The following is a 27,481-nucleotide window of genomic DNA, read 5'->3' on the forward strand; positions in this document are numbered from 1 at the left end:
AGAGTGTGAGGTGTGGGGATGAGGAAGGAGTGGTGAGGGATGTGGGATGAGAGTGTGAGGTGTGGGGATGAGGAAGGAGTGGTGAGGGATGTGGTGGGATGAGAGTGTGAGGTGTGGGGATGAGGAAGGAGTGGTGTGGGATGAGAGTGTGAGGTGTGGGGGTGAGGAAGGAGTGGTGTGGGATGAGAGTGTGAGGTGTGGGGATGAGGAAGGAGTGGTGAGGGATGTGGTGGGATGAGAGTGTGAGGTGTGGGGGTGAGGAAGGAGTGGTGAGGGATGTGGTGGGATGAGAGTGTGAGGTGTGGGGGTGAGGAAGGAGTGGTGAGGGATGTGGTGGGATGAGAGTGTGAGGTGTGGGGATGAGGAAGGAGTGGTGAGGGATGTGGTGGGATGAGAGTGTGAGGTGTGGGGATGAGGAAGGAGTGGTGAGGGATGTGGTGGATGAGAGTGTGAGGTGTGGGGATGAGGAAGGAGTGGTGAGGGATGAGAGTGTGAGGTGTGGGGATGAGGAAGGAGTGGTGAGGGATGAGAGTGGAGGTGTGGGGGTGAGGAAGGAGTGTTGAGGGATGAGAGTGTGAGGTGTGGGGATGAGGAAGGAGTGGTGTGGGATGTGGTGGGATGAGAGTGTGAGGTGTGGGGATGAGGAAGGAGTGGTGTGGGATGTGGTGGGATGAGAGTGTGAGGTGTGGGGATGAGGAAGGAGTGGTGAGGGATGTGGTGGGATGAGAGTGTGAGGTGTGGGGGTGAGGAAGGAGTGGTGAGGGATGTGGTGGGATGAGAGTGTGGGGATGAGGAAGGAGTGGTGAGGGATGTGGTGGGATGAGAGTGTGAGGTGTGGGGTGAGGAAGGAGTGGTAAGGGATGAGAGTGTGAGGTGTGGGGATGAGGAAGGAGTGGTGAGGGATGTGGTGGGATGAGAGTGTGGTGTGTGGGGTGAGGAAGGAGTGGTGAGGGATGTGGTGGGATGAGAGTGTGAGGTGTGGGGATGAGGAAGGGTGGTGAGGGATGTGGTGGGATGAGAGTGTGAGGTGTGGGGGTGAGGAAGGAGTGGTGTGGGATGTGGTGGGATGAGAGTGTGAGGTGTGGGGGTGAGGAAGGAGTGGTGAGGGATGTGGGGGAGAGTGTGAGGTGTGGGGATGAGGAAGGAGTGGTGAGGGATGTGGTGGGGATGAGAGTGTGAGGTGTGGGGGTGAGGAAGGAGTGGTGAGGGATGTGGTGGGATGAGAGTGTGAGGTGTGGGGGTGAGGAAGGAGTGGTGAGGGAGTGGTGGGATGAGAGTGTGAGGTGTGGGGATGAGGAAGGAGTGGTGAGGGATGTGGTGGGATGAGAGTGTGAGGTGTGGGGGTGAGGAAGGAGTGGTGAGGGATGTGGTGGGATGAGGTGTGAGGTGTGGGGATGAGGAAGGAGTGGTGTGGGATGTGGTGGGATGAGAGTGTGAGGTGTGGGGGTGAGGAAGGAGTGGTGAGGGATGAGAGTGTGAGGTGTGGGGATGAGGAAGGAGTGGTGAGGGATGTGGTGGGATGAGAGTGTGAGGTGTGGGGGTGAGGAAGGAGTGGTGAGGGATGTGGTGGGATGAGAGTGTGAGGTGTGGGGGTGAGGAAGGAGTGGTGAGGGATGTGGTGGGATGAGAGTGTGAGGTGTGGGATGAGGAAGGAGTGGTGTGGGATGTGGTGGGATGAGAGTGTGAGGTGTGGGGTGAGGAAGGAGTGGTGAGGGATGAGAGTGTGAGGTGTGGGGATGAGGAAGGAGTGGTGAGGATGTGGTGGGATGAGAGTGTGAGGTGTGGGGGTGAGGAAGGAGTGGTGAGGGATGTGGTGGATGAGAGTGTGAGGTGTGGGGTGAGGAAGGAGTGGTGAGGGATGAGAGTGTGAGGTGTGGGGGTGAGGAAGGAGTGGTGTGGGATGTGGTGAGGGATGAGAGTGTGAGGTGTGGGGGTGAGGAAGGAGTGGTGAGGATGTGGTGGATGAGAGTGTGAGGTGTGGGGGTGAGGAAGGAGTGGTGAGGGATGAGAGTGTGAGGTGTGGGGGTGAAGAAGGAGTGGTGAGGGAGTGGTGGGATGAGAGTGTGAGGTGTGGGGGTGAGGAAGGAGTGGTGAGGGATGAGAGTGTGAGGTGTGGGGATGAGGAAGGAGTGGTGTGGGATGTGGTGGGATGAGAGTGTGAGGTGTGGGGGTGAGGAAGGAGTGGTGAGGGATGAGAGTGTGAGGTGTGAGGGTGAGGAAGGAGTGGTGAGGGATGTGGAGGGATGAGAGTGTGAGGTGTGGGGATGAGGAAGGTGTGGTGAGGGATGTGGTGGGATGAGAGTGTGAGGTGTGGGGGTGAGGAAGGAATGGTGTGGGATGTGGTGGGATGAGAGTGTGAGGTGTGGGGATGAGGAAGGAGTGGTGTGGGATGTGGAGGGATGAGAGTGTGAGGTGTGGGGATGAGGAAGGTGTGGTGAGGGATGTGGTGGGATGAGAGTGTGAGGTGTGGGGATGAGGAAGGAGTGGTGTGGGATGTGGTGGGATGAGAGTGTGAGGTGTGGGGGTGAGGAAGGAGTGGTGAGGGATGAGAGTGTGAGGTGTGGGGGTGAGGAAGGAGTGGTGAGGGATGAGAGTGTGAGGTGTGGGGGTGAGGAAGGAGTGGTGAGGGATGAGAGTGTGAGGTGTGGGGGTGAGGAAGGAGTGGTGAGGGATGAGAGTGTGAGGTGTGGGGGTGAGGAAGGAGTGGTGTGGGATGAGAGTGTGAGGTGTGGGGGTGAGGAAGGAGTGGTAAGGGATGAGAGTGTGAGGTGTGGGGATGAGGAAGGAGTGGTGAGGGATGTGGTGGGATGAGAGTGTGAGGTGTGGGGGTGAGGAAGGAGTGGTGTGGGATGTGGTGGGATGAGAGTGTGAGGTGTGGGGATGAGGAAGGAGTGGTGAGGGATGAGAGTGTGAGGTGTGGGGGTGAGGAAGGAGTGGTGAGGGATGTGGTGGGATGAGAGTGTGAGGTGTGGGGATGAGGAAGGAGTGGTGAGGGATGTGGAGGGATGAGAGTGTGAGGTGTGGGGATGAGGAAGGTGTGGTGAGGGATGTGGTGGGATGAGAGTGTGAGGTGTGGGGATGAGGAAGGAGTGGTGTGGGATGTGGTGGGATGAGAGTGTGAGGTGTGGGGGTGAGGAAGGAGTGGTGTGGGATGTGGTGAGGGATGAGAGTGTGAGGTGTGGGGGTGAGGAAGGAGTGGTGAGGGATGTGGTGGGATGAGAGTGTGAGGTGTGGGGGTGAGGAAGGAGTGGTGAGGGATGAGAGTGTGAGGTGTGGGGGTGAAGAAGGAGTGGTGAGGGATGTGGTGGGATGAGAGTGTGAGGTGTGGGGGTGAGGAAGGAGTGGTGAGGGATGAGAGTGTGAGGTGTGGGGATGAGGAAGGAGTGGTGTGGGATGTGGTGGGATGAGAGTGTGAGGTGTGGGGGTGAGGAAGGAGTGGTGAGGGATGAGAGTGTGAGGTGTGAGGGTGAGGAAGGAGTGGTGAGGGATGTGGAGGGATGAGAGTGTGAGGTGTGGGGATGAGGAAGGTGTGGTGAGGATGTGGTGGGATGAGAGTGTGAGGTGTGGGGGTGAGGAAGGAGTGGTGTGGGATGTGGTGGGATGAGAGTGTGAGGTGTGGGGATGAGGAAGGAGTGGTGTGGGATGTGGAGGGATGAGAGTGTGAGGTGTGGGGATGAGGAAGGTGTGGTGAGGGATGTGGTGGGATGAGAGTGTGAGGTGTGGGGATGAGGAAGGAGTGGTGTGGATGTGGTGGGATGAGAGTGTGAGGTGTGGGGTGAGGAAGGAGTGGTGAGGGATGAGAGTGTGAGGTGTGGGGGTGAGGAAGGAGTGGTGAGGGATGAGAGTGTGAGGTGTGGGGGTGAGGAAGGAGTGGTGAGGGATGAGAGTGTGAGGTGTGGGGGTGAGGAAGGAGTGGTGTGGGATGAGAGTGTGAGGTGTGGGGATGAGGAAGGAGTGGTGAGGGATGAGAGTGTGAGGTGTGGGGGTGAGGAAGGAGTGGTGAGGGATGAGAGTGTGAGGTGTGGGGGTGAGGAAGGAGTGGTAAGGGATGAGAGTGTGAGGTGTGGGGATGAGGAAGGAGTGGTGAGGATGTGGTGGGATGAGAGTGTGAGGTGTGGGGGTGAGGAAGGAGTGGTGTGGGATGTGGTGGGATGAGAGTGTGAGGTGTGGGGATGAGGAAGGAGTGGTGAGGGATGAGAGTGTGAGGTGTGGGGGTGAGGAAGGAGTGGTGAGGAGTGGGATGAGAGTGTGAGGTGTGGGGATGGAAGGAGTGAGGATGAGGGATGAGAGTGTGAGGTGTGGGGATGAGGAAGGAGTGGTGAGGGATGTGGTGGATGAGAGTGTGAGGTGTGGGGATGAGAAGGAGTGGTGAGGGATGTGGTGGGATGAGAGTGTGAGGAGTGGGGTGAGGAAGGAGTGTGATGAAGAGTGTGAGGTGTGGGGGTGAGAGGAGTGGTGGGGATGAGAGTGTGAGGTGTGGGGAGTGTGAGGAGTGAGGGGTGAGGAAGGAGTGGTGAGAGGAGGTGTGGGGTGAGAAGGAGTGTGGGGATGAGGGTGAGGTGTGGTGGGTGAGGAGGAGTGAGTGTGAGTTGTGGTGAGATGAGAGTGTGAGGATGAGGTGAGGATGGTGTGAGATGGAGTGTGGGTGAGGAGGAGTGGTGAGGTGGGGATGAGAGTGTGAGGTGTGGGATGAGGAGAGTGTGAGGAGGTGTGAGGTGAGGTGAGGAGAGTGGTGAGGGATGAGAGTGTGAGGTGTGGGGTGAGGAAGGAGTGGTGAGGGATGAGAGTGTGAGGTGTGGGGGTGAGGAAGGAGTGGTGAGGGATGAGAGTGAGGTGTGGGGGAGGAAGGAGGGTGAGGATGTGGGATGAGAGTGGAGGTGTGGATGAGAGGTGAGGATGTGGTGGGTGAGAGGCGAGGTGTGGGGATGAGGAAGGAGTGGTGAGGGATGAGAGTGTGAGGTGTAGGGTGAGGAGGAGTGGTGGGATGTGGTGATGAGTGTGGTGGGATGAGGAGTGGTGTGGTGAGGAAGGAGTGGTGAGGGATGTGGTGGGATGAGAGTGTGAGGTGTGGGGATGAGGAAGGAGTGGTGAGGGATGTGGTGGGATGAGAGTGTGAGGTGTGGGGATGAGGAAGGAGTGGTGAGGGATGTGGTGGGATGAGAGTGTGAGGTGTGGGGTGAGGAAGGAGTGGTGAGGGATGTGGTGGATGAGAGTGTGAGGTGTGGGGATGAGGAAGGAGTGGTGAGGGATGTTGGTGGGATGAGAGTGTGAGGTGTGGGGATGAGGAAGGAGTGGTGAGGGATGCGGTGGTGGATGAGAGTTGGGTGAGGAGGAGTGAGGAAGGGAGTGGTGAGGGATGAGCGTGGATGAGAGGTGAGGTGAGGGGATGTGGTGAGAGGAGTGGTGAGGGATGTGGTGGGAGGTGAGGGAGTGTGGTGAGGAAGAGCTTGTGAGGATGTGGGTGGGAAGGAGTGGTGAGGATGTGGGGATGAGGAGGTGTGGATGAGAGGATGTGAGGAGAGTGTGAGGTGTGGGGATGAGGAAGGAGTGGTGAGGGATGTGGTGGGATGAGAGTGTGAGGTGTGGATGAGGAAGGAGTGGTGAGGGATGTGGTGGGATGAGAGTGTGAGGTGAGGGATGAGGAAGGAGTGAGGGGATGTGGTGGGATGAGAGTGTGAGGTGTGGGATGAGGAGGGTGAGGGATGTGGTGGGATGAGGAGTGTGAGGTGTGGGATGAGGAGGAATGGTGAGGGATGAGTGGGATGAGAGTGTGAGGTGTGGAAGAGGAGGGTGAGGGATGTGAGATGAGAGTGTGAGGTGTGGGGATGAGGAAGGAGTGGTGAGGGATGTGGTGGGAGAGTGAGAGGTGTGGGGATGAGGAAGGTGTGGGGATGAGAGTGTGAGGTGTGGGGATGAGGAGAGGATGTGGTGGGATGAGAGTGTGAGGTGTGGGATGAGGAAGGTGTGAGGGTGTGGTGGATGAGAGTGTGAGGTGTGGGGGATGAGGAAGGAGTGAGGTGTGGGTGTGTAGGAGTGTGGATTCACTCTGAACACAGTAGGGGAACGAGTTCTGCGGAGTGTACGCAAGATCTGTGGAACCACTACAGCACTTGGCACTACAGGAGAAGGTGGGACTCTGGGAATCCCATCAGGAATTGTGGATTCTGGGACAGGGAGAGTGAATCCCGGAATGGGTGGTGTGTAGATGAAATGTCTGGAATGCCACAGAGGCAAACGCTGCGAGTTTGATATTGGTGTACATTATGTCATAGGGAACTGACGGAGTGAAAGGACAGAAAGGTGAACCATTCCTCGTTACAATGGATGGGAAAAGCAACAGGGTGAGTGATGGGCATTGGCAGGGAATGGTGGGGAGTGATGGGGAATGGTGGGGAGTGATGGGGAATGGGGAGGAATGGTGGGGGTGATGGGGAATGGTGAAGAATGGTGGGAGTGATGGGGAATGGTGGGGATTGATGGGGAATGGGGAGGAATGGTGGGGAATGGGGAGGAATGGTGGGGGTGATGGGGATGGTGGGGAGTGATGGGGATGGTGTAGAGTGATGGGGAATGGGGAGGAATGGTGGGGGTGATGGGGAATGGGGAGGAATGGTGGGGAGTGATGGGGAATGGTGTAGAGTGATGGGGAATGGGGAGGAATGGTGGGGGTGATGGGGAATGGGGAGGAATGGTGGGGAGCGATGGGGAATGGTGTGGAATGATGGGGATGGTGGGGAGTGATGGGGAATGGTGTAGAGTGATGGGGAATGGGGAGGAATGGTGGGGGTGGTGGGGAATGGGGAGGAATGGTGGGGAGTGATGGGGAATGGTGGGGAGTGATGGGGATGGTGGGGAGTGATGGGGATGGTGTAGAGTGATGGGGAATGGGGAGGAATGGTGGGGGTGATGGGGAATGGGGAGGAATGGTGGGGAGTGATGGGGAATGGTGTAGAGTGATGGGGAATGGGGAGGAATGGTGGGGGTGATGGGGAATGGGGAGGAATGGTGGGGAGCGATGGGGAATGGTGTGGAGTGATGGGGATGGTGGGGAGTGATGGGGATGGTGTAGAGTGATGGGGAATGGGGAGGAATGGTGGGGGTGATGGGGAATGGGGAGGAATGGTGGGGAGTGATGGGGAATGGTGTGGAGTGATGGGGATGGTGTGGAGTGATGGGGAATGGGGAGGAATGGTGGGGAGTGATGGGGAATGGTGGGGAGTGATGGAGATGGTGTAGAGTGATGGGGAATGGGGAGGAATGTTGGGGGGTGTTGGGGAATGGTGTGGAGTGATAGGGATGGTGGGGAGTGATGGAGATGGTGTAGAGTGATGGGGAATGGGGAGGAATGTTGGGGAGTAATGGGGAATGGTGGGGAGTGATGGGGATGGTGTAGAGTGATGGGGAATGGGGAGGATGGTGGGGGTGATGGGGAATGGTGGGGAGTGATGGGGATGGTGTAGAGTGATGGGGAATGGGGAGGAATGGTGGGGAGTGATGGGGATGGTGGGGAGTGATGGGGATGGTGTAGAGTGATGGGGAATGGGGAGGAATGGTGGGGAGTGATGGGGATGGTGGGCAGTGATGGGGATGGTGTAGAGTGATGGGGAATGGGGAGGAATGGTGGGGAGTGATGGGGATGGTGTAGAGTGATGGGGAATGGGGAGGAATGGTGGGGGTGATGGGGAATGGGGAGGAATGGTGGGAAGAGGTGGGGAATGATGGTTCTGATGGGAACCCTGTGGTTCAGAACTCATTCCCCCGCCTTTCCTCAACAGCCAGTCTGATTACCAACACCCAGTTAACCCGGGTTTACAGAATGGAAATGGGTTTAAAGTCTATCAAATGCAAGCTCCTCAAACTTTGGGATTTTGAACTGTGCAAGAGTTTTAGGCACATAAGAAAACCTGTAAAGCAAAGATGGTTTAAAATAATGAAATGAAAAGTTTCTAAATATCAACAATTTACTATAAAGAGCAGTAAACAGTAAAAGACTAAATCAAATCAATATTTGGTGTGACCATCCATTGCCTTGGTACAGTTTTGTGCAGTTTAATAATAAATCAGCTGGTAGGTTGTTCCGAGCATCTTGGAGAACTTGCCACAGTCCTGTCTCAGACTTTGGCTGTCTTGCTTGCTTCTGTCTCTCCAGGTAATCCCAGACATCTCTGATGACGTGGACATCAGGGCTCTTTGCAGGCCATAACACCTGAAACCATATTAAAAAAATCTAAGACTTTAGCACAGTCCTGTAAGTTTGACAAACATGTCACTAAAGGAGCTAAACTCTTTACAGTCAAGCTCTGTTAATTGGGTATGTGCCTCCGGTCAGTGCACCAGTCCCACCACTGACCACACCTCCCCATCGGCATGTTGCCCCAAGTCTGCCTGTGGTTTGGACAATCACAGTGCGGGCAGATTGCCCCTCCTGACCCTGGCGATTGTCCAGTTGACGGCATGACCCTTGGAAGAGATGCTGCTTGCTAACCTTTTTGTTTCTGCAGGGCCGTCCTGGTGCTCCCGGACTCCCTGGTCGGCCGGTGAGTGTTGGGATTTTGGGATTTTGTTGAGGGGGGGCTCTGATCAATTGGTGGGTGCTGCCCTGTCCCCATCTGCATGATCTTCTCAGATGGACCTTCTCTCAACCCAGACCAAACACCCAGCCAGCGAATAGAGATGATGACATCCTCAGTTATGTCAGACACAGTGAATGGAACTCCCCTCCCTCGAACACTCCTCCCTCGAACACTCCTCCCTCGAACACTCCTCCCTCGAACACTCCTCCCTCAAACATGCCTCCCACCAGCAATCTTCCCCACCAACGCACCAATCCACCAAAACCCCTCCCCAGCTACACCCTTGCTCAACAACACACCCTCAGATTAAAACTCTTCCCCATCTTACCCAATCCCCCTCCCCATCAACAACCCCTCCCACCAACACACTTCGCACCAACAAACCTCCCCACCAAAACTCTCCCACACCAAAAACCCTTCCCCACCAAGAACCCTCCCGCCAATGCCCCTCCCACCAAAAGACCTTCCCTAACAACAACCCTTCCTGCCAACACACCCTCCCACCAACGCTCCTCCCCAGGAACCCCCTCCCTATTAACATTCCTTCCTACTGACCCCCTCCCTCCCCACTGAATCCTCCCTTCCTCCCCACTAACACCCCTCCCTTCTCACTAAACTCTCCCTCCCACCTACTCCCCTCCCTCCCTACCAAATCTCCCCTCAGTGGGAGCCCCACTGACCTGCCTCCCTCCTCACTGACACCTCCTTTCCTCCCCACTGACCCCTCCGACTTTCCCACCACACTGGGGAGTGTCCTGCTGCTTAAGGTACAGTTGAGTGGAGCCAGATGCAAGCTGCCGTGGGATCCTGCTATGTACAAGAGATGCCTGTAAGGTCTGATCTCCATGTAAATGCTCGACTTTGCTTCCTTTCCAGGGTGATGAAGGAGCCCCCGGCCAGCCTGGTTACAGAGGTGCCCGCGGATATACCGGACCTAGGGTACGTGGCGGGTTTGGGATGGTTCTGTTCCCTGAATACTGAGACTCCAGTGGTTTGCCGGGGTATGTCCCGTGACTGTCTGCTCACTCTCTGCATCTTTGTCCACAGGGACCTCCTGGGCCTCCAGGGCCTCGAGGACCAAAGGTAAGGCCATCAATCCCATCATTGTCTCTAGAGGTAACCCCCTCCTCCCACCATCTCCCCTACCACACAATATCAGTCCATCTGCTCACTTCTCCAGCTGCTGAGATCTTCCCATTCCCAATAACATCCTCCACCAAACTCTTCCTCCATATACTCTCCTCCCCCGTAACTTCTCCCTCCTAACCTCTCCCTTCCTATCCTTTCCCCAACCTCTCCCCCAGATTCTCATTCCCTATCCTCTCCCCCTAACTTTTCCCTCCTTACCCTCTCCCTCCCTAACCTCTTCAACTCCGTCCTTTCTTGGCCCGAGTTAGCATCACCCTCCTGGTTCCCCAGGCATTTCCTCATTGGCTGCACGTGGCAGGTAATGTGGTCAGGTCGGGGAAGGGAGTGAATTTCCACGAATGAACGGTCTGTCCCGCGGGGACCATTCGCCCTGTCTTTGGGGCAGAGGGAACGGTTTCTGTCTTCCCGCAGACAGGCCCCAGTTCCCCCCCCCCCCCCCCCACTGCCTTTGACACTATTCGTCCTGCCATTCAAGTGATTTTCCCTTCACCCTCAGGAGTGGATTAGTGTAATATTTACAAGACCATAAGCTATAGGAGCAGAATTAGGCCATTTGGCCCATCGAGTCTGCTCCGCCATTCAGTCATGACTGATCCTTTTTTGCCCTGATCAGCCCACTCCCCAGCCTTCTCTTTGTAACCTTTGATGTCATAACTAATCAAGAATCGATCAAGCTCTGCCTCAACTACACCCAATGACCTGGCCTCCACAGCTGCCTGTGGTAATGAATTCCACAAATTCACCGCCCTCTGGCTAAAGAAATTTCACCGCATCCCTGTTTTAAATTGACACCCCTCTATCCTGAGGCTGTGCCTCTTGTCCTAGACTCTCACATCATGGAAAATATCAATGAGATGCCCCCTCATCCTTCTGAATTCCAGCAAGTACAGACCCAGAGCCATCAACCGTTCCTCGTATGATAACCCTTTCATTCCCAGAATCATCCTTGTGAACTTCCACTGGACCCTCTCCAATGCCAGCACGTCTTTTCTTAGATAAGGAGGGCAAAACTGTTCCCAATACTCAAGGTGAGGCCTCACCAGTGCCCTCTAAAGCCTCAGCATCACATCCCTGCTCTTGTACTCTGGACCTCTTGAAATAAATACTAACATGGCATTTGCTTTCCTCACTGCTGACTCAACCTGCAAGTTAATTTTTAGGGTGTTCTGCACAAGTCCTTCTGCATCTCAGATATTTCGATTTTCTCCCCATTTAGAAAACAGTCTGCACATTTATTTCTACTATCAAAGTGCAGGACCATGCATTTTCCACCATTGTATTTCATTTGCCACTCTCTTGCTCATTCTCATAATCTCCCTCTCCCCATTCGACTTTGCAACCTCTACACTCTGCGTCAGTGTGTCTGCAGCCTAAATTCCTCCGCCCCACCTCCCACTCCCCCCTAGTCGGAGGCTTCTCTCTGGGTACTGGGTGAGTGGGAGCCCAGGCCAGGCCTGGGTGGTCAGAGAGCTGGGAGCCTCTCCTCACAACCCCCCCCACCGGCTCTCATTCCTCACACCTCTGTCACTAACAGGGTCTGTTGGAAAAAGTTTTAGAAAAAGATTAGCTTTATTTGCACGTGTGCATTGTGAAGTGAGTCATTTGCCTCAGTGACCAACACAGCCAGCCCGGGGATGTGCTGGGGGCAGCCCACAGGTGTCAGTGCGCTTCCGGCACCCACAATGCGTGCCCACAACGTACGAACCCGTAACTGTTCGGAATGTGGGAGCAGACCAGAACACCCAGTGGAGACCCACGCGGTCATCGGGAGAACGTAGGCAGCATAGGGAAGTAAACCCGTATCGGTGACCACTGAAGCGTTATGCCAGCCATTGGCTGGTGGAGGTACCAGGTGCAGGTGGAACAGGGAGTTCCTTTGGTGCACTGCACGTCACTCAGACTGATCATCGAAATGATCTCTCTGTGCACACATTAGATGTGGGGTTCCAGCAGCACTTCATTTGGGTGGCTGGGGCTGGGAAATGGTGGCTGTGACGCTAATGCTGTTTCTGCTGGTGGTTCCACAGGGAAACGACGCGGTCGGCTTGAAGGGGCCAAAGGGGGACAAGGTGAGTGTGGGGGCGGCAGCTGTGTCGAGTGGCCAACACGGGATGTGGTCTCCCACAGCCATCAATGCAGACCTTCACCCATTCACTCCTGCACACCCTTCGCAGACGGTTGGACCGGGAGAGTTGGGTGGAAATAGCCAGAGGCTGGAGACGGGGAGGAGGTGGGGGAGTGGAATGTGTCACGTGTAGAGCAGCAGAGAGAGGGAGAGCAGGGTCAAGAGTGAGGCAGCTGAGAGAGGGAAGAATCAGAGAGCGAAAGGGTAGAGAGAGGGAATGATCAGAGAGTGAGGGGTTGGAGAGAGGGAATGATCAGAGAGTGAGGGGTTAGTGAGAGGGAATGATCAGAGAGTGAGGGGTCAGAGAGAGGGAACGATCAGAGAGTGAGGGGGTAGAGAGAGGGAATGATCAGAGAGTGAGGGGTTAGTGAGAGGGAACGATCAGAGAGTGAGGGGGTAGAGAGAGGGAATGATCAGAGAGTGAGGGGTTAGTGAGAGGGAATGATCAGAGAGTGAGGGGTCAGAGAGAGGGAATGAACAGAGAGTGAGGGGTCAGAGAGAGGGAACGATCAGAGAGTGAGGGAGTGAAGAGAGGGAATGAACAGAGAGTGAGGGGTCGGAGAGAGGAAATTAAATCAAGTACAACATGAGGTCTCAGTTCACTGAAAAATGTTTGCCCATCTCTCTCATTCTGATTTCTTCCCCTCTTTCTTTCTCTTCGTATCTATTTTTCTTTCTCCTTGTATTTCTCTCTTTCTGTATCCCAATTTCTCTGTACCTCTCTCTCTGTCTCTCTCTCGGTTGATACCCTCACCAGCTCCATTTCTTTGTCTCTCTCTCTCTGTCTCCCCTGCTTAACCACGTCTTTCTCTCTCCACCCCTCCTTCTTGCCATCCCTCTCCTTTATTCTCTCTCTCACACTCAGACTGCCAATGGAGTTAGGACGGACCGTGGATTTTGCGTAGTTCTGGGGTTATTTGATATCGGAAGTCCAGGCGGGGACTCCTGGGAGGCAGTGAGTGCAGAGACTGGGTTTTGGGATTCCGACCTCTATGTCATGCTGTTGGTTTCCATCTTTGACCACAGGGTGATCCAGGACCTCCGGGAAACCCTGGAACCCGGGCAACCTCAAAATTTCCGGGAATTATTTACTTGAAAGGAGACGCTGGAGAAAAGGTAAGCTCACTACCTGGGAGCTATCACCTGGGTCAGGATGCACTGACCCGTGGCCAGGGGTGTTGAAAGCGTGATAGTGGGAATGGAGGAGCCTCGGCCAACCCATCCGCCAAGCCTCCTTGGCAACTGTGGGAGGGGCAGTACTGAGAGAGTGTCACACTGTATTGAGGGAGTGTCGCACTGTATTGAGGGAGTGTCGCACTGTATTGAGGGAGCATTACACTGTACTGAGAGAGTGTCACACTGTATTGAGGGAGCGTTACACTGTACTGAGAGAGTGTCACACTGTATTGAGGGAGCGTTACACTGTACTGAGAGAGTGTCACACTGTATCGAGGGAGCGTTACACTGTACTGAGAGAGTGGCACACTGTATTGAGGGAGCATTACACTGTACCGAGAGAGTGGCACACTGTATTGAGGGAGCGTTACACTGTACCGAGAGAGTGGCACACTGTATTGAGGGAGCGTTACACTGTACTGAGAGAGTGGCACACTGTATTGAGGGAGCGTTACACTGTACTGAGAGAGTGTCACACTGTATTGAGGGAGCGTTACACTGTACGGAGAGAGTGTCACACTGTATTGAGGGAGCGTTACACTGTACTGAGAGAGTGTCACACTGTATTGAGGGAGCGTTACACTGTACTGAGAGAGTGTCACACTGTATCGAGGGAGCGTTACACTGTACTGAGAGAGTGGCACACTGTATTGAGGGAGCGTTACACTGTACTGAGAGAGTGGCACACTGTATCGAGGGAGCGTTACACTGTACTGAGAGAGTGGCACACTGTATCGAGGGAGCGTTACACTGTACTGAGAGAGTGTCACACTGTATCGAGGGAGCGTTACACTGTACTGAGAGAGTGTCACACTGTATTGAGGGAGCGTTACACTGTACTGAGAGAGTGGCACACTGTATCGAGGGAGCGTTACACTGTACTGAGAGAGTGGCACACTGTATCGAGGGAGCGTTACACTGTACTGAGAGAGTGTCACACTGTATCGAGGGAGCGTTACACTGTACCGAGAGAGTGGCACACTGTATCGAGGGAGCGTTACACTGTACCGAGAGAGTGGCACACTGTATTGAGGGAGCGTTACACTGTACTGAGAGAGTGGCACACTGTATTGAGGGAGCGTTACACTGTACTGAGAGAGTGGCACACTGTATTGAGGGAGCGTTACACTGTACTGAGAGAGTGGCACACTGTATTGAGGGAGCGTTACACTGTACTGAGAGAGTGGCACACTGTATTGAGGGAGCGTTACACTGTACCGAGAGAGTGGCACACTGTATTGAGGGAGCGTTACACTGTACCGAGAGAGTGGCACACTGTATTGAGGGAGCGTTACACTGTACCGAGAGAGTGGCACACTGTATTGAGGGAGCGTTACACTGTACCGAGAGAGTGGCACACTGTATTGAGGGGGCGTTACACTGTACCGAGAGAGTGGCACACTGTATTGAGGGGGCGTTACACTGTACCGAGAGAGTGGCACACTGTATTGAGGGGGCGTTACACTGTACCGAGAGAGTGGCACACTGTATTGAGGGGGCGTTACACTGTACCGAGAGAGTGGCACACTGTATTGAGGGGGCGTTACACTGTACCGAGAGAGTGGCACACTGTATTGAGGGGGCGTTACACTGTACCGAGAGAGTGGCACACTGTATTGAGGGGGCGTTACACTGTACCGAGAGAGTGGCACACTGTATTGAGGGAGCGTTACACTGTACCGAGAGAGTGGCACACTGTATTGAGGGAGCGTTACACTGTACCGAGAGAGTGGCACACTGTATTGAGGGAGCGTTACACTGTACCGAGAGAGTGGCACACTGTATTGAGGGAGCGTTACACTGTACCGAGAGAGTGGCACACTGTATTGAGGGAGCGTTACACTGTACCGAGAGAGTGGCACACTGTATCGAGGGAGCGTTACACTGTACCGAGAGAGTGGCACACTGTATCGAGGGAGTGTTACACTGTACCGAGAGAGTGGCACACTGTATCGAGGGAGCGTTACACTGTACCGAGAGAGTGGCACACTGTATCGAGGGAGCGTTACACTGTACCGAGAGAGTGTCACACTGTATCGAGGGAGCGTTACACTGTACCGAGAGAGTGTCACACTGTATCGAGGGAGCGTTACACTGTACCGAGAGAGTGTCACACTGTATCGAGGGAGCGTTACACTGTACCGAGAGAGTGTCACACTGTATCGAGGGAGCGTTACACTGTACCGAGAGAGTGGCACACTGTATTGAGGGAGCGTTACACTGCTGTTTTGACCGGTTTTCAGGCCCCCCCCAGTGTATGAGGCACACACCCATTGAGCGGCAGAGATGCCCCTCCTCTTGCCTTTCACTGGTGGAAGTGGTATCACTAGATTCCGGAATGGTTTCAGAAGACAGGAAAGTCGCCGGTGTCACTCCACTCTTCAGGAAGGGAGGGAGGCAAAGGACAGAATACGACAGGCCCGTTTGCCTGACTTCAATGGTTGGCAAAATGTTTGAGCCTATTATTGAGGATGAGGTTTCAGGGTACTTGGAGGCACACGATAAAATAGGTTGAAGTCAGTGTGGCTCCCTTAAGGGGAAATCTTGCCTGGCAAATCATTTGGAATTCTTTGAGGAAACAGCAGACAGGATAGGCAGAGGAGAGTCAGTGTGTGTTCTTCACTGGTCTTTTCTGAAGGCCTTTGACGAGGTGGAGGCTGCTAGACAAGGTAGGAGTCCATGGCATTTCAGGGAAGATGCTAGCATGAAGTAGAAGACTGCCTGAATGCCAAGCGACAAAGAGTGGGAATAAAAGGCTCCTTTTCTGGTTGGCTGCCGGTGAATAGTGGTGTTCTGCAGGGGCCGGTGTTGGGACCACCTCTTTTCAAGTTGTGCTGTATGTTAATGATCTGGGTGGCAAAATCGGTGGTTTTGTGTCCAAGTTTGCAGATGGTCCAAAGATGGGTGGAAGGAAGCAGTGAGTCTGAAGGAGGACTTGGACTGATTATGAGAATGGGCAGACGGAATACAATGTAGGCATTTTATTAGAAGGAGTAAAGGCATAGACTACTTTTCCAGCAGGGAGGAAATTCAGAAGCTGGAGGTGCAAAAGGACTTGGGAGACCCAGTGCAGGATTCCCTGAAGTTTAACTTGCAGGTTGAGTCGTTAGTAAGGAAGGCAAATGGAATGTTGGAGTCCGTTTCAAGATGTAACCACTGGTGGTATTTCAGAGTGGAAATTGCTAATACCAGGGGCATAATTTTAATGTGATTGAAGGAAGATGTACAGGAGGATGTCAGAGGTAATATTTTTGACACAGAGAGTGGTAGGCATGTGGAAAGGCAGATACATTAGGGGCATTTGAGAAAGATAGGCTCAAGGATGATAGCAATACGCAGTGCTATGTAGAAGGGAAGAGTTAGATTGGTCTTACAGTTGGTTAAAAGGTGGGCTGCACTGTTCGATTTTCTATATATTTGCTGCAATACACTCCTGCAATCTGGCTCTGCTGTAACGTTTCTTACCCATACGTCGTCTGCCATCCGGGGTGGATCCCATGGTATTATCTCCTGTCGTCATGGTAACACAGGCAAATTCATTAGTAGTGTTGGCACCTAGATCCAAATCAAAACATTGGGAAGGGAGGAGGGATATGAGATTTTAAACGGGGGTCCTGAATCAGGTCATTGCTACCCTTACCCCAGAACTCATTCTCAGCCCCAGCAGACACTCATTTCTAGAGAGAGAAAGAGGGGGAGAAGGCAGAGGGGGAGAGAAAGGGGGGGAAAGAGGGAGAGGGCAAGGGGGAGAGAGAGAGGGAGGGAGAGAGGGAGAGAAACAGAGAGAGAGATCTCAGATTCCTGGACAGCAAATCTATAACCACCTCTCATTTCTTCTTCAGGGTGAAAAAGGAGATGCAGGATACGAGGGAGAAATTGGAAGTCCTGGGAGACCGGTGAGTTTGAAGTTCCAATACCATGCATTGGTCAAAGTGAAATGCGGAGTCTGTGCACTGGACAAGCGGCTTCCCAGCTCTCAGACTCTGTGGAGTCGGTCTGGGCTGTAGGAGGGCCAGGACTTCCTCCTGTTTAGGATTAATCATGTCTGCTTCATTGTTTTGTTCAGGGAGATCCAGGTCTAAGGGGCGAGAAAGGGGAAACAGGAGTGATGGGGTTACCAGGACCGAGGGTAAGGTGCTACCTGACAATGAGTCTAATAGACACTTTTCCCAATCCACGTTAGCCACAGGTGTGAAGTTCTGACTTTTCTGTGTGATTCCAGGGCACCAGTGGTGTGGATGGACCTCCAGGTCGAGATGGGACATCAGTGAGTATCAGATCTGTGTGGGAAACCCTCTGGGTTACCATATCCTTTCTTTCTCTCTCTCACTCTCTCTCTCTCTCTCTCTCACACTCTCACACACTCTCTCTCTCTCTCTCTCACTCTCTCTCATACACTTTCTCTCTCACTCTCACTGTCACCCTCACCCTCACCTTCACTCTTACTCTCTCTCGTTGTCACACAAACTTTATTTTGCACGCACGAAATGTCCTGGAACTTCGGCAGAAATGTCAGAGACCAGAAGGTGCAGCTTGTCAGAGCAGGTTTTTCTTTCCCCAGGAATAATTATTGATGGAGCAATTCCACACCTTTGACATTTCTATGTCTGATTCACCAGCCGCTGCTTTCCAGTTTTTTTAAACATAGAACAGGCCCTTTAGTCCGCAGTGTTGTGCCAACCCAATTGAGCTATTTAAACTCATCCAATCTGCCTGCACACGGTCCATATCCCTCCACCCCTGCACATTCACGAGACTCTCTGTTATATCTGCTTCCACCTCCACATTCCGGATCCCCACCACTCTCTGTGTAAAAAGCGTGCCCCTCACACCTCCTTTGAACTTAACCCTTTTCTCCTCAAATGTGTCTTAGACATTTCAACCTGGGATAAAGTCACTGACCATCTACTCCATCCATGCCTCTCATAATCTTATAAACTTCCATCAGGTCTCCCTTAAGCTTCCGCAAACAACTCCAGTTTGTCCAACTTCTCCTTCGATCTCGTCCTCTCTAATCCGGGCAACATCCTGGTGAACCTCTTCTGCACCCTCTCCAAAGCCTCCACATCCTTCCTGTAACGGGGTGACCTCCTGTATCTAATAAAGTGGTTCATGGTCTTCTGCTGCTGTAGCCCACCCGCTTCGAGGTTCGACGTGTTGTGCACTCGGAGGTGCTTTTCTGCCCACCACTGTTGTAACACATGGTTACCTGAGTTATTGTCACCTTCCTATCAGCCTGAACCAGTCTGGCCATTCTCCTCCGACCCACAGAACTGCTGCACACTGGATGTTTTTTTTCCTTTTTGCGCCATTCCCTGTAAACACTGGAGACAGTCGTGCGTAAAAATCCCAGGAGTTTCTGAGAACCTCAAACCACCCTGTCATTCCACGGTCAAAATCACTTGGGTCACACTTCTTCCCCATCCTGACGTTTGGTCCAAACAACAACTGAACCTCTTGACCACGTCTGCGTGCTTTTCCGCATTAACTTGCTGCCACGTGATTGGCTGATTCGATATTTGCATTAACGAGCAGGAGTGCAGGTGTACCTAATAAAGTGGCCACTGAGTGTATATGAAGTGTGCTGGGAACCCATAGCATTCAGATAGCTGGAAAAGTCTGCTGGGCCGGTGGGTTATCCAGTGTGCTGGGATGACCGGGTGTTGCTGTGTCTAGGAAATCCTACTGCAGAGAAGTTACTGTAAGTCTGGTGAACATTATAGGCCCACAGACGATGAGAGACGTTCTCTGGGCTTCCTGGCCCACCAATGGAGAAATAGTGTTTATCACATTGGAGGTTCACCTGCAAACCACCCCCTCCCCTCCTAAAATAAGAAACAATGGTTAAAATCCAGCAAGTCCGATTGGAAAGCTGCTATGAATTCCCCCTCTGACCCACATTGAAAGTTGTGCGGTCATTTAAAGGTTTCTCACCTCTCGTTCGGTCTAGTGAGGACCAGGCCCTGAGAGAGCATTCACAGCAGAAGATGTTGCTCTAGAGATGGAGGACCCCTCCCTATTTTTAACAGGGGTAAACCCAAAAGATGCTGGAAATCCAGAGCAACGGACACGAACTGCTGGACGTTTCGGGTTGGGGCCCTTCATCAGGACCCAGCCAGCGAAGGTCCCTGTTGTCTCTGGGGCTGAGGTCACTGGCTCCTTCTCACTGCTCTCGGGGGGGCGGGGGGGGAATAATTGAAGCCTCAACAGGCAACATCTGGGCCGGAGAAACTCCGTCAGCCGTGCAGGGGATTAGGAATTTCCATTACATCGAGCGGGGCAGCTCCAAGATGCTGAGTCAGTGAGTAGTCCCCATAGACTGTGTATGGCTGATGTACAACTGATCTGTGGCTGTTTCTGTGACCAGGGTCTTCCAGGCAACCCCGGTATTCCAGGATCTCCCGGCTGGCCTGGACTGAAGGTATTCCTCTTCCTTATTCCGAGCTTGTGGCTCCGATGAACAGGGTGACGTCAGCAAGGTGTGGGGTGATGCTGTGCAGCATTTTTCCACCCGTAGCTCCACTGCCAGACCTCGTTGCTTGGTGGCCACACCCCCCAGTCATGGAGTGTGGCGCAGTTGGTGTGGGGAAGCGGGGGTGGGGGATTTGGGAGGTGTGTAGGGTCGTGGGGATGAGGAAGTACAGTATGGGAGGTATAGAGGGGGATGATGGGGGTGTGCAGGGGAAATGGGATGACATGGGGGAAGTGTGGGGACGTGTAGTGGTGTGTTGGTGTTTAGGGGAAGTGAGGTTTTGGGCTGCCCAGCCCAAATGTGTTGACTGTAAATGCATCAACCTGCCCTACCCCCACACCTCTAAGTCTATCGTTCTGACTGCCTCCTCCTGGTGGGTTCTCCTACGAGCCCCCAGGATTGAATGACAACCCCTCCCCAGCCGGGACTCCTTGGTTATTGTGGGATGGTCTTTGAACTGGCCGGGTGTTTGCGAGGGGTCTAGTCCAGGGTTGGGTAGTGGTGTCCAGTGCCTCCCATGCTCACTCTCTGCCTCCTCTCTCCTTCAGGGTGACCGAGGAGACCCGGGTCTCCCTGGCAAAACCATCGTTTATGACGGATCCATCCCCAAAGGTAAGCTGGATTTCAGATGGGGAAAACGTATAATGTGTGTAGAGATAGCGAGGCAACAAAGTTACACACCAGAACACAGGAACAGGCCATTTGCCCTCTCAAAGTACAATCTCGGCTGGTCATCTGGGTTCAGCCCTCTGTTCCAGCTCCCTCTCCTACCTGATTATCCTTCGAGCCCTAAGAACTGCACTGAACTTCCAGGATCTGTTCTCCCACTGCCTCCTGTGCTGGGGTTTTCACCCGGTGCAGAAAGTTCTCCTCAGTCCCAAACAGCCCACCCCATAACCTTGGACGCTGACACTGATCCTTGGGAACAATGTGCCTGCCCAGTTACGTCAGGACTGCATGAGTTTCATTGAAGCACCCCCTCATTTGGTAAACAGGGGCCCATCTAGACACTAGACACTAGAATACTACAGCACACTACAGGCCCTTCGGCTCTCAATGTCGTGCTGACCCATATATTCCTTTTTTTAAAAAGTACTAAACCCACACTACCCTGAAACCCTCTATTTTTCTTTCATCCATGTGCCTGTCCAAGAGGCTCTTAAATACCCCTAATGTTTTAGCCTCCACCACCATCCCTGGCAAGTCATTCCAGGCACCCACAACACTCTGTGTAAAAAAACTTACCCCTGATGTCTCCCCTAAACTTCCCTCCCTTAATTTTGTACCTATTTCCTCTGGTGTTTGCTATTCGTGCCTTGGGAAACAGGTATTGACTATCCACCCTATCTATGCCTCTCATAATCTTGGAGATCTCAATCAAGTCCTCTCTAATCCTTCTACGCTCCAAAGAGAAAAGTCCCAGCTCTGCTAACCTTGCCTCAGAAGACTTGTTTTCCAATCCAGGCAACATCCTGGTAAATCTCCTCTGCACCCTCTCCATAGCTTCCACATCCTTCCTATAATGAGGTGCCCAGAATTGAACACAATACTCTGAGTGTGGTCTCACCAGAGATTTGTAGAGTTGCAACATGAAGGCCCACAACATCTGGCCCACTCTCTCTACGTACATTGACCCATTGTCCCCAGAATCAGTGATCCCCTCCGCAGCAGAACATCTCTCCTCAGATCATGAGATCAGAAATACATCTACTCCTCAGAAATTCTGCAGATCCAGGAAATCCAGAGTAACATGCACAAAATGCTGGAGGAACTGAGCAGGTCAGCCAGCATCTATTGAAAGGAATAAACAGTTGACATTTTGGGCTGAGACTTTTCATCAAGACTGCCAGTCCCAATGAAGGGTCTCGGCCCAAAGCATTGATTGTTTATTCCTTTCCATAGATGGTGTCTGACCTGCTGAGTTCCGCCAGAATTTTGTGTGCGTTACTCTTTCCTCAAGTTGTTGACACGCAAGGACTCCTACCAGGCATCTCTACCCCGAACTCAATTCCTCTCACTGTGAAGACCAGAATATCAGTTGCATTTTTCACAGCCATTGATCGGCCTCGGAAGCTCCCATTCACCTCTCTGCGGCATTTTTGAGACGCGTTTTCAAATGACCGGCTCCCCCGTAGCACAAAGGTTCCTGACTTCCAGGGTTGTTCTCGTGTGGAGGACCCAGGAGGTCCAAAGAGTTGCTTAGGAACGGTGGGTGTGTTGCCAATGTTGGCCATGATCTCCATGGGAGACTTGCTCAATCGTGTTTCTGTTCCTTCTCAAGGTCCGAAGGGCCAGCAGGGTCCAGCAGGAGATCAAGGAGAGTGGGGAGACGTAGGACCCACTGGGCCTCGGGGGCCCCAGGGTCCTCCTGGTGCCACCAGCTTCTATCGAGGTGAGGAAGTTGCCTTTAGACCTGAGCTAATACTATAGGAACCTGGGCTGTGGCATGGTGTTAGCCCTTGTTCTAACCCCTGCACCAGTAAACTGCTGACCAGGGCTTATTCTTGTTTGCCTATGATAAAATATTTTGTGTTTCACTTCATTATTTGTTTCCTCTCCCCAATATCTCTCACTCTGTCTCCCCCCACCCGCTCTCTACCCTCCCCCTCTCCTCTACTCCCTCCATCTCTCCTCTCTCTGCTTTTCTCCTCTCCTCCCCTGCACACACATTCACCCTTTCTCTCCTCCCACCTTATGTTTGCTTTTATTTTTTTCTCCCTCCTTTCCATCCCTTTCCCTTTCTGGCCTTCCCGCCCACTGTTATTCTTTCTCTTCTGATTTTCTCTTTCTCTTTCTCCTTCTCTCGCCCATCCAGTCTCACTTGCTCTCACTCTCTCTCGCTCTTTCTCTACCGCACTCTCTGTTTTTATCTCACCATCACTCTATCTCTCACAGTTGCTCTATCTCTCTCTACCCCCTCTCCTTCTTTGTCACTGACCCCTTCACTGTCTAATTTCCCCAATGGACTTTATTCTTTTTTGGACAAAACTGACAACAATATTATTTTGCTTTTGAATTCAGTTTTAAGTTAATTGAGATGGTTTAAGTCACAGATGAGGGCGATCTAACAGAAGGGGTAGGAGAAGAGAACGTATACCTGTGTAGCTGATCTGCTGCACAAACCCCGGCTGCGGAGTTGAGATACAACTGAATGGGACTCCAGGGGTGACGATTGACATTGAGTTAACACTGCAAAGCCCACTTTGCCCTGGACACCTAAGCTCCTGGAAATCTGCAGCACCACATACAAAATGCCGGAGGAACTCAGCAGGTTAGGCAGCATCCACGGAGGGAAATGTACAGCCGACATATCGAGTCGAGACCCTTCATCAGGACTGTTTGACTGTTCATTTCCCTCCATCCCTCCACCATTTTGTGTACGTGTTCCACCTCAGCTTGGATAGATCGATATTCTCTCCTCACCCCTTTCATGGAACCTTCAAAGGCACCAGAAACTATCTGAAAGATCAATGTATTTCTATCATAAACTGTTTTTAAAGATTTCGTTTAAAGTTCTTTAGAAATTTCTGACCTGGGAACAGAGGGGAATCTGAGAGGGAAAAGGAGAGAAGATGGTCTCCAGAACTATTCATGTCTGCTCGTTATACTTGATACTTAACAGAGGGTGTAGGAAGTGAATGCTCAACTCCATCTGCATCTTGTGTTCCCAATGTTCTTGTTATTATCCGTAGGCCGCCCTGGAGCTCCAGGGACACCGGGGGTCAGAGGATTTAAAGGATACAAAGGAGAGAGTGGAGAGCCAGCTGCCTTTCCTGGATACCACGGGTTTCCAGGTGCTCCGGGACCTCCGGGAAACCCTGGTCCCCCAGGTCCAGCGTCCTTTCCAGGTCAGTCGCTGTCCCGTTCACAGCAGCCTCAGAGAATTTACAGCAGAAACTGAACTTTCCCTCGCTTACAACAGAAACCCTTTCTCTGATTTCTTTACCAGAGCTGATTGGTGATCCCGGGGAACCAGGAGACCAGGGCTACCCCGGTCAGAGGGGGCCGAATGGAAACAAAGGTATGCAGAGGGTAAAATGTGTCTGGGGGCCCCTTCAGACAAGATATTCAGCGTCCCCTGAACAGGCAGCTTCCGCGTGGAAGAGAAGCCTTTGATCTGCAGCTTCTCCTTATCTAATCAAATATAAGCCAAACTGAATTCCTTCCATTAACCTCCTCAGCTCTGGGGGCAGTGACCCCAGTTCTGTGCTTACAAGAGATAACACCCCAGATTCACTGGTGTCCAAGGGCAATGACCATAGATACCCATCTCCAAGGGGAATGATCCCAGAACCCTTGGTCTCTGGGGGTAATGTCTCATAAGACATAGGAGCAGAATTAGGCCATTCAGCCCATCGGATCTGCTCCACCATTCCATCATTGGCTGATCCCAGATCCCACTCCACCCCTTACACCTGCCTTCTTGCCATATCCTTTGATGCCCTGACCGATCAGGAAACTATCAACTTCCTCCTTAAATATACCCACAGACTTGGCCTCCGTCGCAGTCTGTGGCAGGGCATTCCACAGATTTGCTACTCTGGCTAAAAAAAAATCCTCTTTACCTCTGTTCTAAAGGGTCGCCCCTCAATTTAGAGGCTGTGCCCTCTAGTTCTGGATACCCCCACCATAGGAAACATCCTCTCAACATCCACCCTATCTAGTCCTTTCAATGTTTGGTATATTTCAATGAGATCCCCCCACATTCTTTTAAACTACAGTGAGTACAGGCCCAGAGCTGCCAAACACTCCTCATATTCCCAGAATCATTCTCTGGACTCTCTCCAATGACAACACATCCTTTCTGAGATATTGGGCCCAAAACTGTCGACAATACTCCAAGTGCAGCCTGACTCGTGTCTTTTAAAGGCTCAGCATTTTCTCCTTGCCTTTATATTCGATTCCCCTTGAAATAAACGCCAACATTGCATTTCCCTTCTTTACCACAGACTCAACCTGGAAAGTAACCTTCTGGGAGTGGTGCACTAGGACTCCTAAGTCTCTCTGAACCTCTGATGTTTGAACCTTCTCCCCATTTAGATAATAGTCCGCACTATAGTTCCTTTTACCGAAATGCATGATCATACATTTCCCTACACTGTATTCCATCTACCACTTTTTTTGCCCATTCTTCCAATTTGTCTAAGTCCTGCTGCAATCGCATTGCTTCCTCACACTACCTACCCCTCCACCTATCTTCGTATTATTTGCAAACTTTGCCACAAAGACACCAATTCCATTATCTAAATCACTGATAAACAATGTGAAAACCAGTGGTCCCCGAGGAACACCGCTAGTCACCAGCAGCCAACCGGAAAAGGCCCCTTTTATTCCCACTCGCTGCCTCCTGCCTGTCAGCCATTCTGCTATCCATGCCAGTATCTTTCCTGTCATGCCATGGGATTTTATCTTGTTTAGCAGCCTCATGTGTGGCACCTTATCAAACGCCTTCTGAAAATCCAAGTACACACATCCACTGCCTCTCCTCTGTCCCCACCCTGCTTGTCACTTCCACAAAGAATTCTAACAGTTTGTCAGACAAACTGTAAAGATTTCCCTTTACAGAAACAATGCTGGCTTTGACTTATTTTATCGTTAGACTCCAAGTACTTTGAAACCTCATCCTTAAAAATAGACTCCAACACTTTCCCAACCACTGAGGTTAGGCCAACTGGACTATAATTTCCTCTCTTTCGCCTTGCTCCCTTCTTAAAGAGCGGAGTGACATTTGCAATTTTCCAGTCTTCTGGGACCATTCCAGGATCAAGTGATTCTTGAAAGGTCATGACCAATGCATCCGTTGTCTCTTCAGCCACCTCTCTCAGGACTCTGGGATGTAATCCATCTGGTCCAGGTGACTTAGCCACTTTAACACCTTTCAATTTGCCTGGCATGTTTTCTTTTCCCTTGAAATAGTGATGGCACTCACTCCTGCTCCCCGACATTCATGGACCTCTGCCACACTGTTAGTGTGCTCCCACAATGAAGAGTGATGCAAAGTACACATTAAGTTCATCAGCCATTTCTTTGTCCCCCGTTACTACCTCACCAGCGTCTTTTCCCAGTGGTCCAATATCAACTCTCACCTCCATTTTTCTCTTTATATAACTGCAAAGGCTTTTGGTATCCTGCTTTACGTTATTGGCCAGTCTGCCCTCATATTTCATTTTTACCCTTCTTATAGCCCTTTGTTGGATTTTAAAAACTTCTCACTCACCTTTGCTACCTTATATGCCCTTTCCTTGGCTTTTATACAGCCCTTAACTTCCTTTGTTAGCCACGGTTGCCTGTCCCTGCCATTTGAAAACTTCTTCCTCTGTGGAACATATCTATCCTGCACCTTGTGAACTATTCCCAGAAACTTCAGCCACCTCTGCTCTGCCGTTGTCCCTGCCAATATCCTCCTCCAATCCACCTGGGCAAGCTCTTGTAATTCCTTTTATTCCATTGCAATACAGATACATGTGTGTTATGCTTCTCCCTCTCAAACTGCAGTATCCATCTCCTTCATCCATGGCCCATTAACTCTGTTCCACAGTCTGTTCCAGGCCTGAAGCCAGGACTAGGTTTTCCGGGGATGGGAGTTCAGTCAGGCTCCTGGAGATAGACACTAGAGCCTAGCACTTTGAATCCATAGTTAACATCCTGACCCTTTACTTCCCTAACTTCAGTCCTTACCTTCCAACTATGACCCTCCAGAGTAGTTCATCTCAGGGTGGGAGCAAGAGGGGTTCCTTCCCGTAAAGACCATTGACCCCCGTGCACCCTCAGACCAAGGACCAGGAGGTCCATTCCTCTCAGACTGAGGGTCAGGAGGTCCATTCCTCTCAGACTGAGGGCCAGGAAGTCCATTCCTCTCAGACTGAGGACCAGGAGGTCCATTCCTCTCAGACTGAGGACCAGGAAGTCCTTGCTCTTTTAGTCTGCACAAGCCCCTCCATCCCACCAGCCCGCTGTCTTCCACAGGAGAAGCTGGACTCTGCGCCTGCTCGACCAGGGACGTCGCGCCACATGGACCTCCTGGTCTCATCGGGATTCCCGGAATTCCTGGGATATATGGAAGCATAGGTCCACTGGGAGATGAAGGAACTCCAGGATTGTATGGAATTCCCGGATATCCTGTAAGTATCACCAGATTGGGGTGGGGGGGAGGGCGGTGTGTTAGGGACCATGCACAGGGTGAGGAGTCACAGACAGGGTTTGGTCATGGGGTGGTAGACAGTGTTAGAAGTTACACAGAGAGCTAGTTTCACAGTTAAGTCAGAGTTCATGGACAGGGTTGGTTTATGATCACAGACAATGTCGAAGGGTCACAGAAGGTCACAGACAGGTTCAGAGTACTGGACCAGATAAGGTAGGGTCAAGGGCAGGGTCAGGAGACACAGACGATGACACGAACAAGTTCGGGATTAAGAGGCCCTGGACTAAGTCAGGGATCATAGGCAGGATCCGAAATAATGGACTGTGTTGGGTGGAGGCAAGGAAAGAGTCAGGGGTTGTAGACAAGGTCACGGGATCAGCAACCTGCCCAGCCATCCCTGGGTGCTGATTGCCAGTCTGACTGCCCAGGGGTGAGGGTTCAGGCCCACAGGATCACAGGGGCTCGGGGGGGGGGGGGGGGGGCTTCCACCATGGCTCTGTGTGTCTGTCTCTGGCTTCCGAGAGGTTTCTGGGCTAACAGGAGGCTCTCTCTCTCTCTCTGCCACAGGGTGAGCCCGGGAATCCTGGTGCTCCTGGCCCAAAGGGGCAGAAGGGCGAATCCATCTTCATCCCCACCATCACCACCAAAGGTAGGGGGCAGTTCAGCCAGCCACGGACGGTGGGGGCAGGAAGGGGAGGGGAGGGGTGAGGGGTGATTATGGGTGGGGGGTGTGACGGTGAAGGGTTGGGATGGGGAGGGGTGTGGGTCAGTGGGTGTGGAGAAAGGGTAGGAATACAGAGGGGTGAGGGGATTGGGGATGGGGAGATTGAGGGTGAGGAACAGGA

General features: G+C 52.5%; 1 protein-coding gene across 1 annotated transcript in view; it reads left to right on the forward strand.

The window, feature by feature from the left end:
* LOC140716349 (uncharacterized) overlaps positions 1-27,481 on the forward strand; it is a 90,671-nt gene that overhangs the window by 11,757 nt on the left and 51,433 nt on the right. Inside the window, exons 4-19 of the mRNA XM_073028998.1 lie at positions 6,273-6,341; positions 8,502-8,537; positions 9,450-9,512; positions 9,621-9,656; positions 11,750-11,791; positions 12,874-12,963; positions 16,866-16,919; positions 17,090-17,152; positions 17,246-17,290; positions 19,391-19,444; positions 20,044-20,107; positions 21,777-21,887; positions 23,188-23,343; positions 23,445-23,516; positions 26,462-26,616; positions 27,204-27,285. Coding sequence (XP_072885099.1) covers positions 6,273-6,341; positions 8,502-8,537; positions 9,450-9,512; positions 9,621-9,656; positions 11,750-11,791; positions 12,874-12,963; positions 16,866-16,919; positions 17,090-17,152; positions 17,246-17,290; positions 19,391-19,444; positions 20,044-20,107; positions 21,777-21,887; positions 23,188-23,343; positions 23,445-23,516; positions 26,462-26,616; positions 27,204-27,285 — 1,192 coding nt within the window. The remainder of the gene's footprint in view (positions 1-6,272; positions 6,342-8,501; positions 8,538-9,449; positions 9,513-9,620; positions 9,657-11,749; positions 11,792-12,873; positions 12,964-16,865; positions 16,920-17,089; positions 17,153-17,245; positions 17,291-19,390; positions 19,445-20,043; positions 20,108-21,776; positions 21,888-23,187; positions 23,344-23,444; positions 23,517-26,461; positions 26,617-27,203; positions 27,286-27,481) is intronic.

The sequence above is a fragment of the Hemitrygon akajei genome, chromosome 2 (assembly GCF_048418815.1).
Source record: "Hemitrygon akajei chromosome 2, sHemAka1.3, whole genome shotgun sequence".
Taxonomy (NCBI): Eukaryota; Metazoa; Chordata; class Chondrichthyes; order Myliobatiformes; family Dasyatidae; genus Hemitrygon; species Hemitrygon akajei.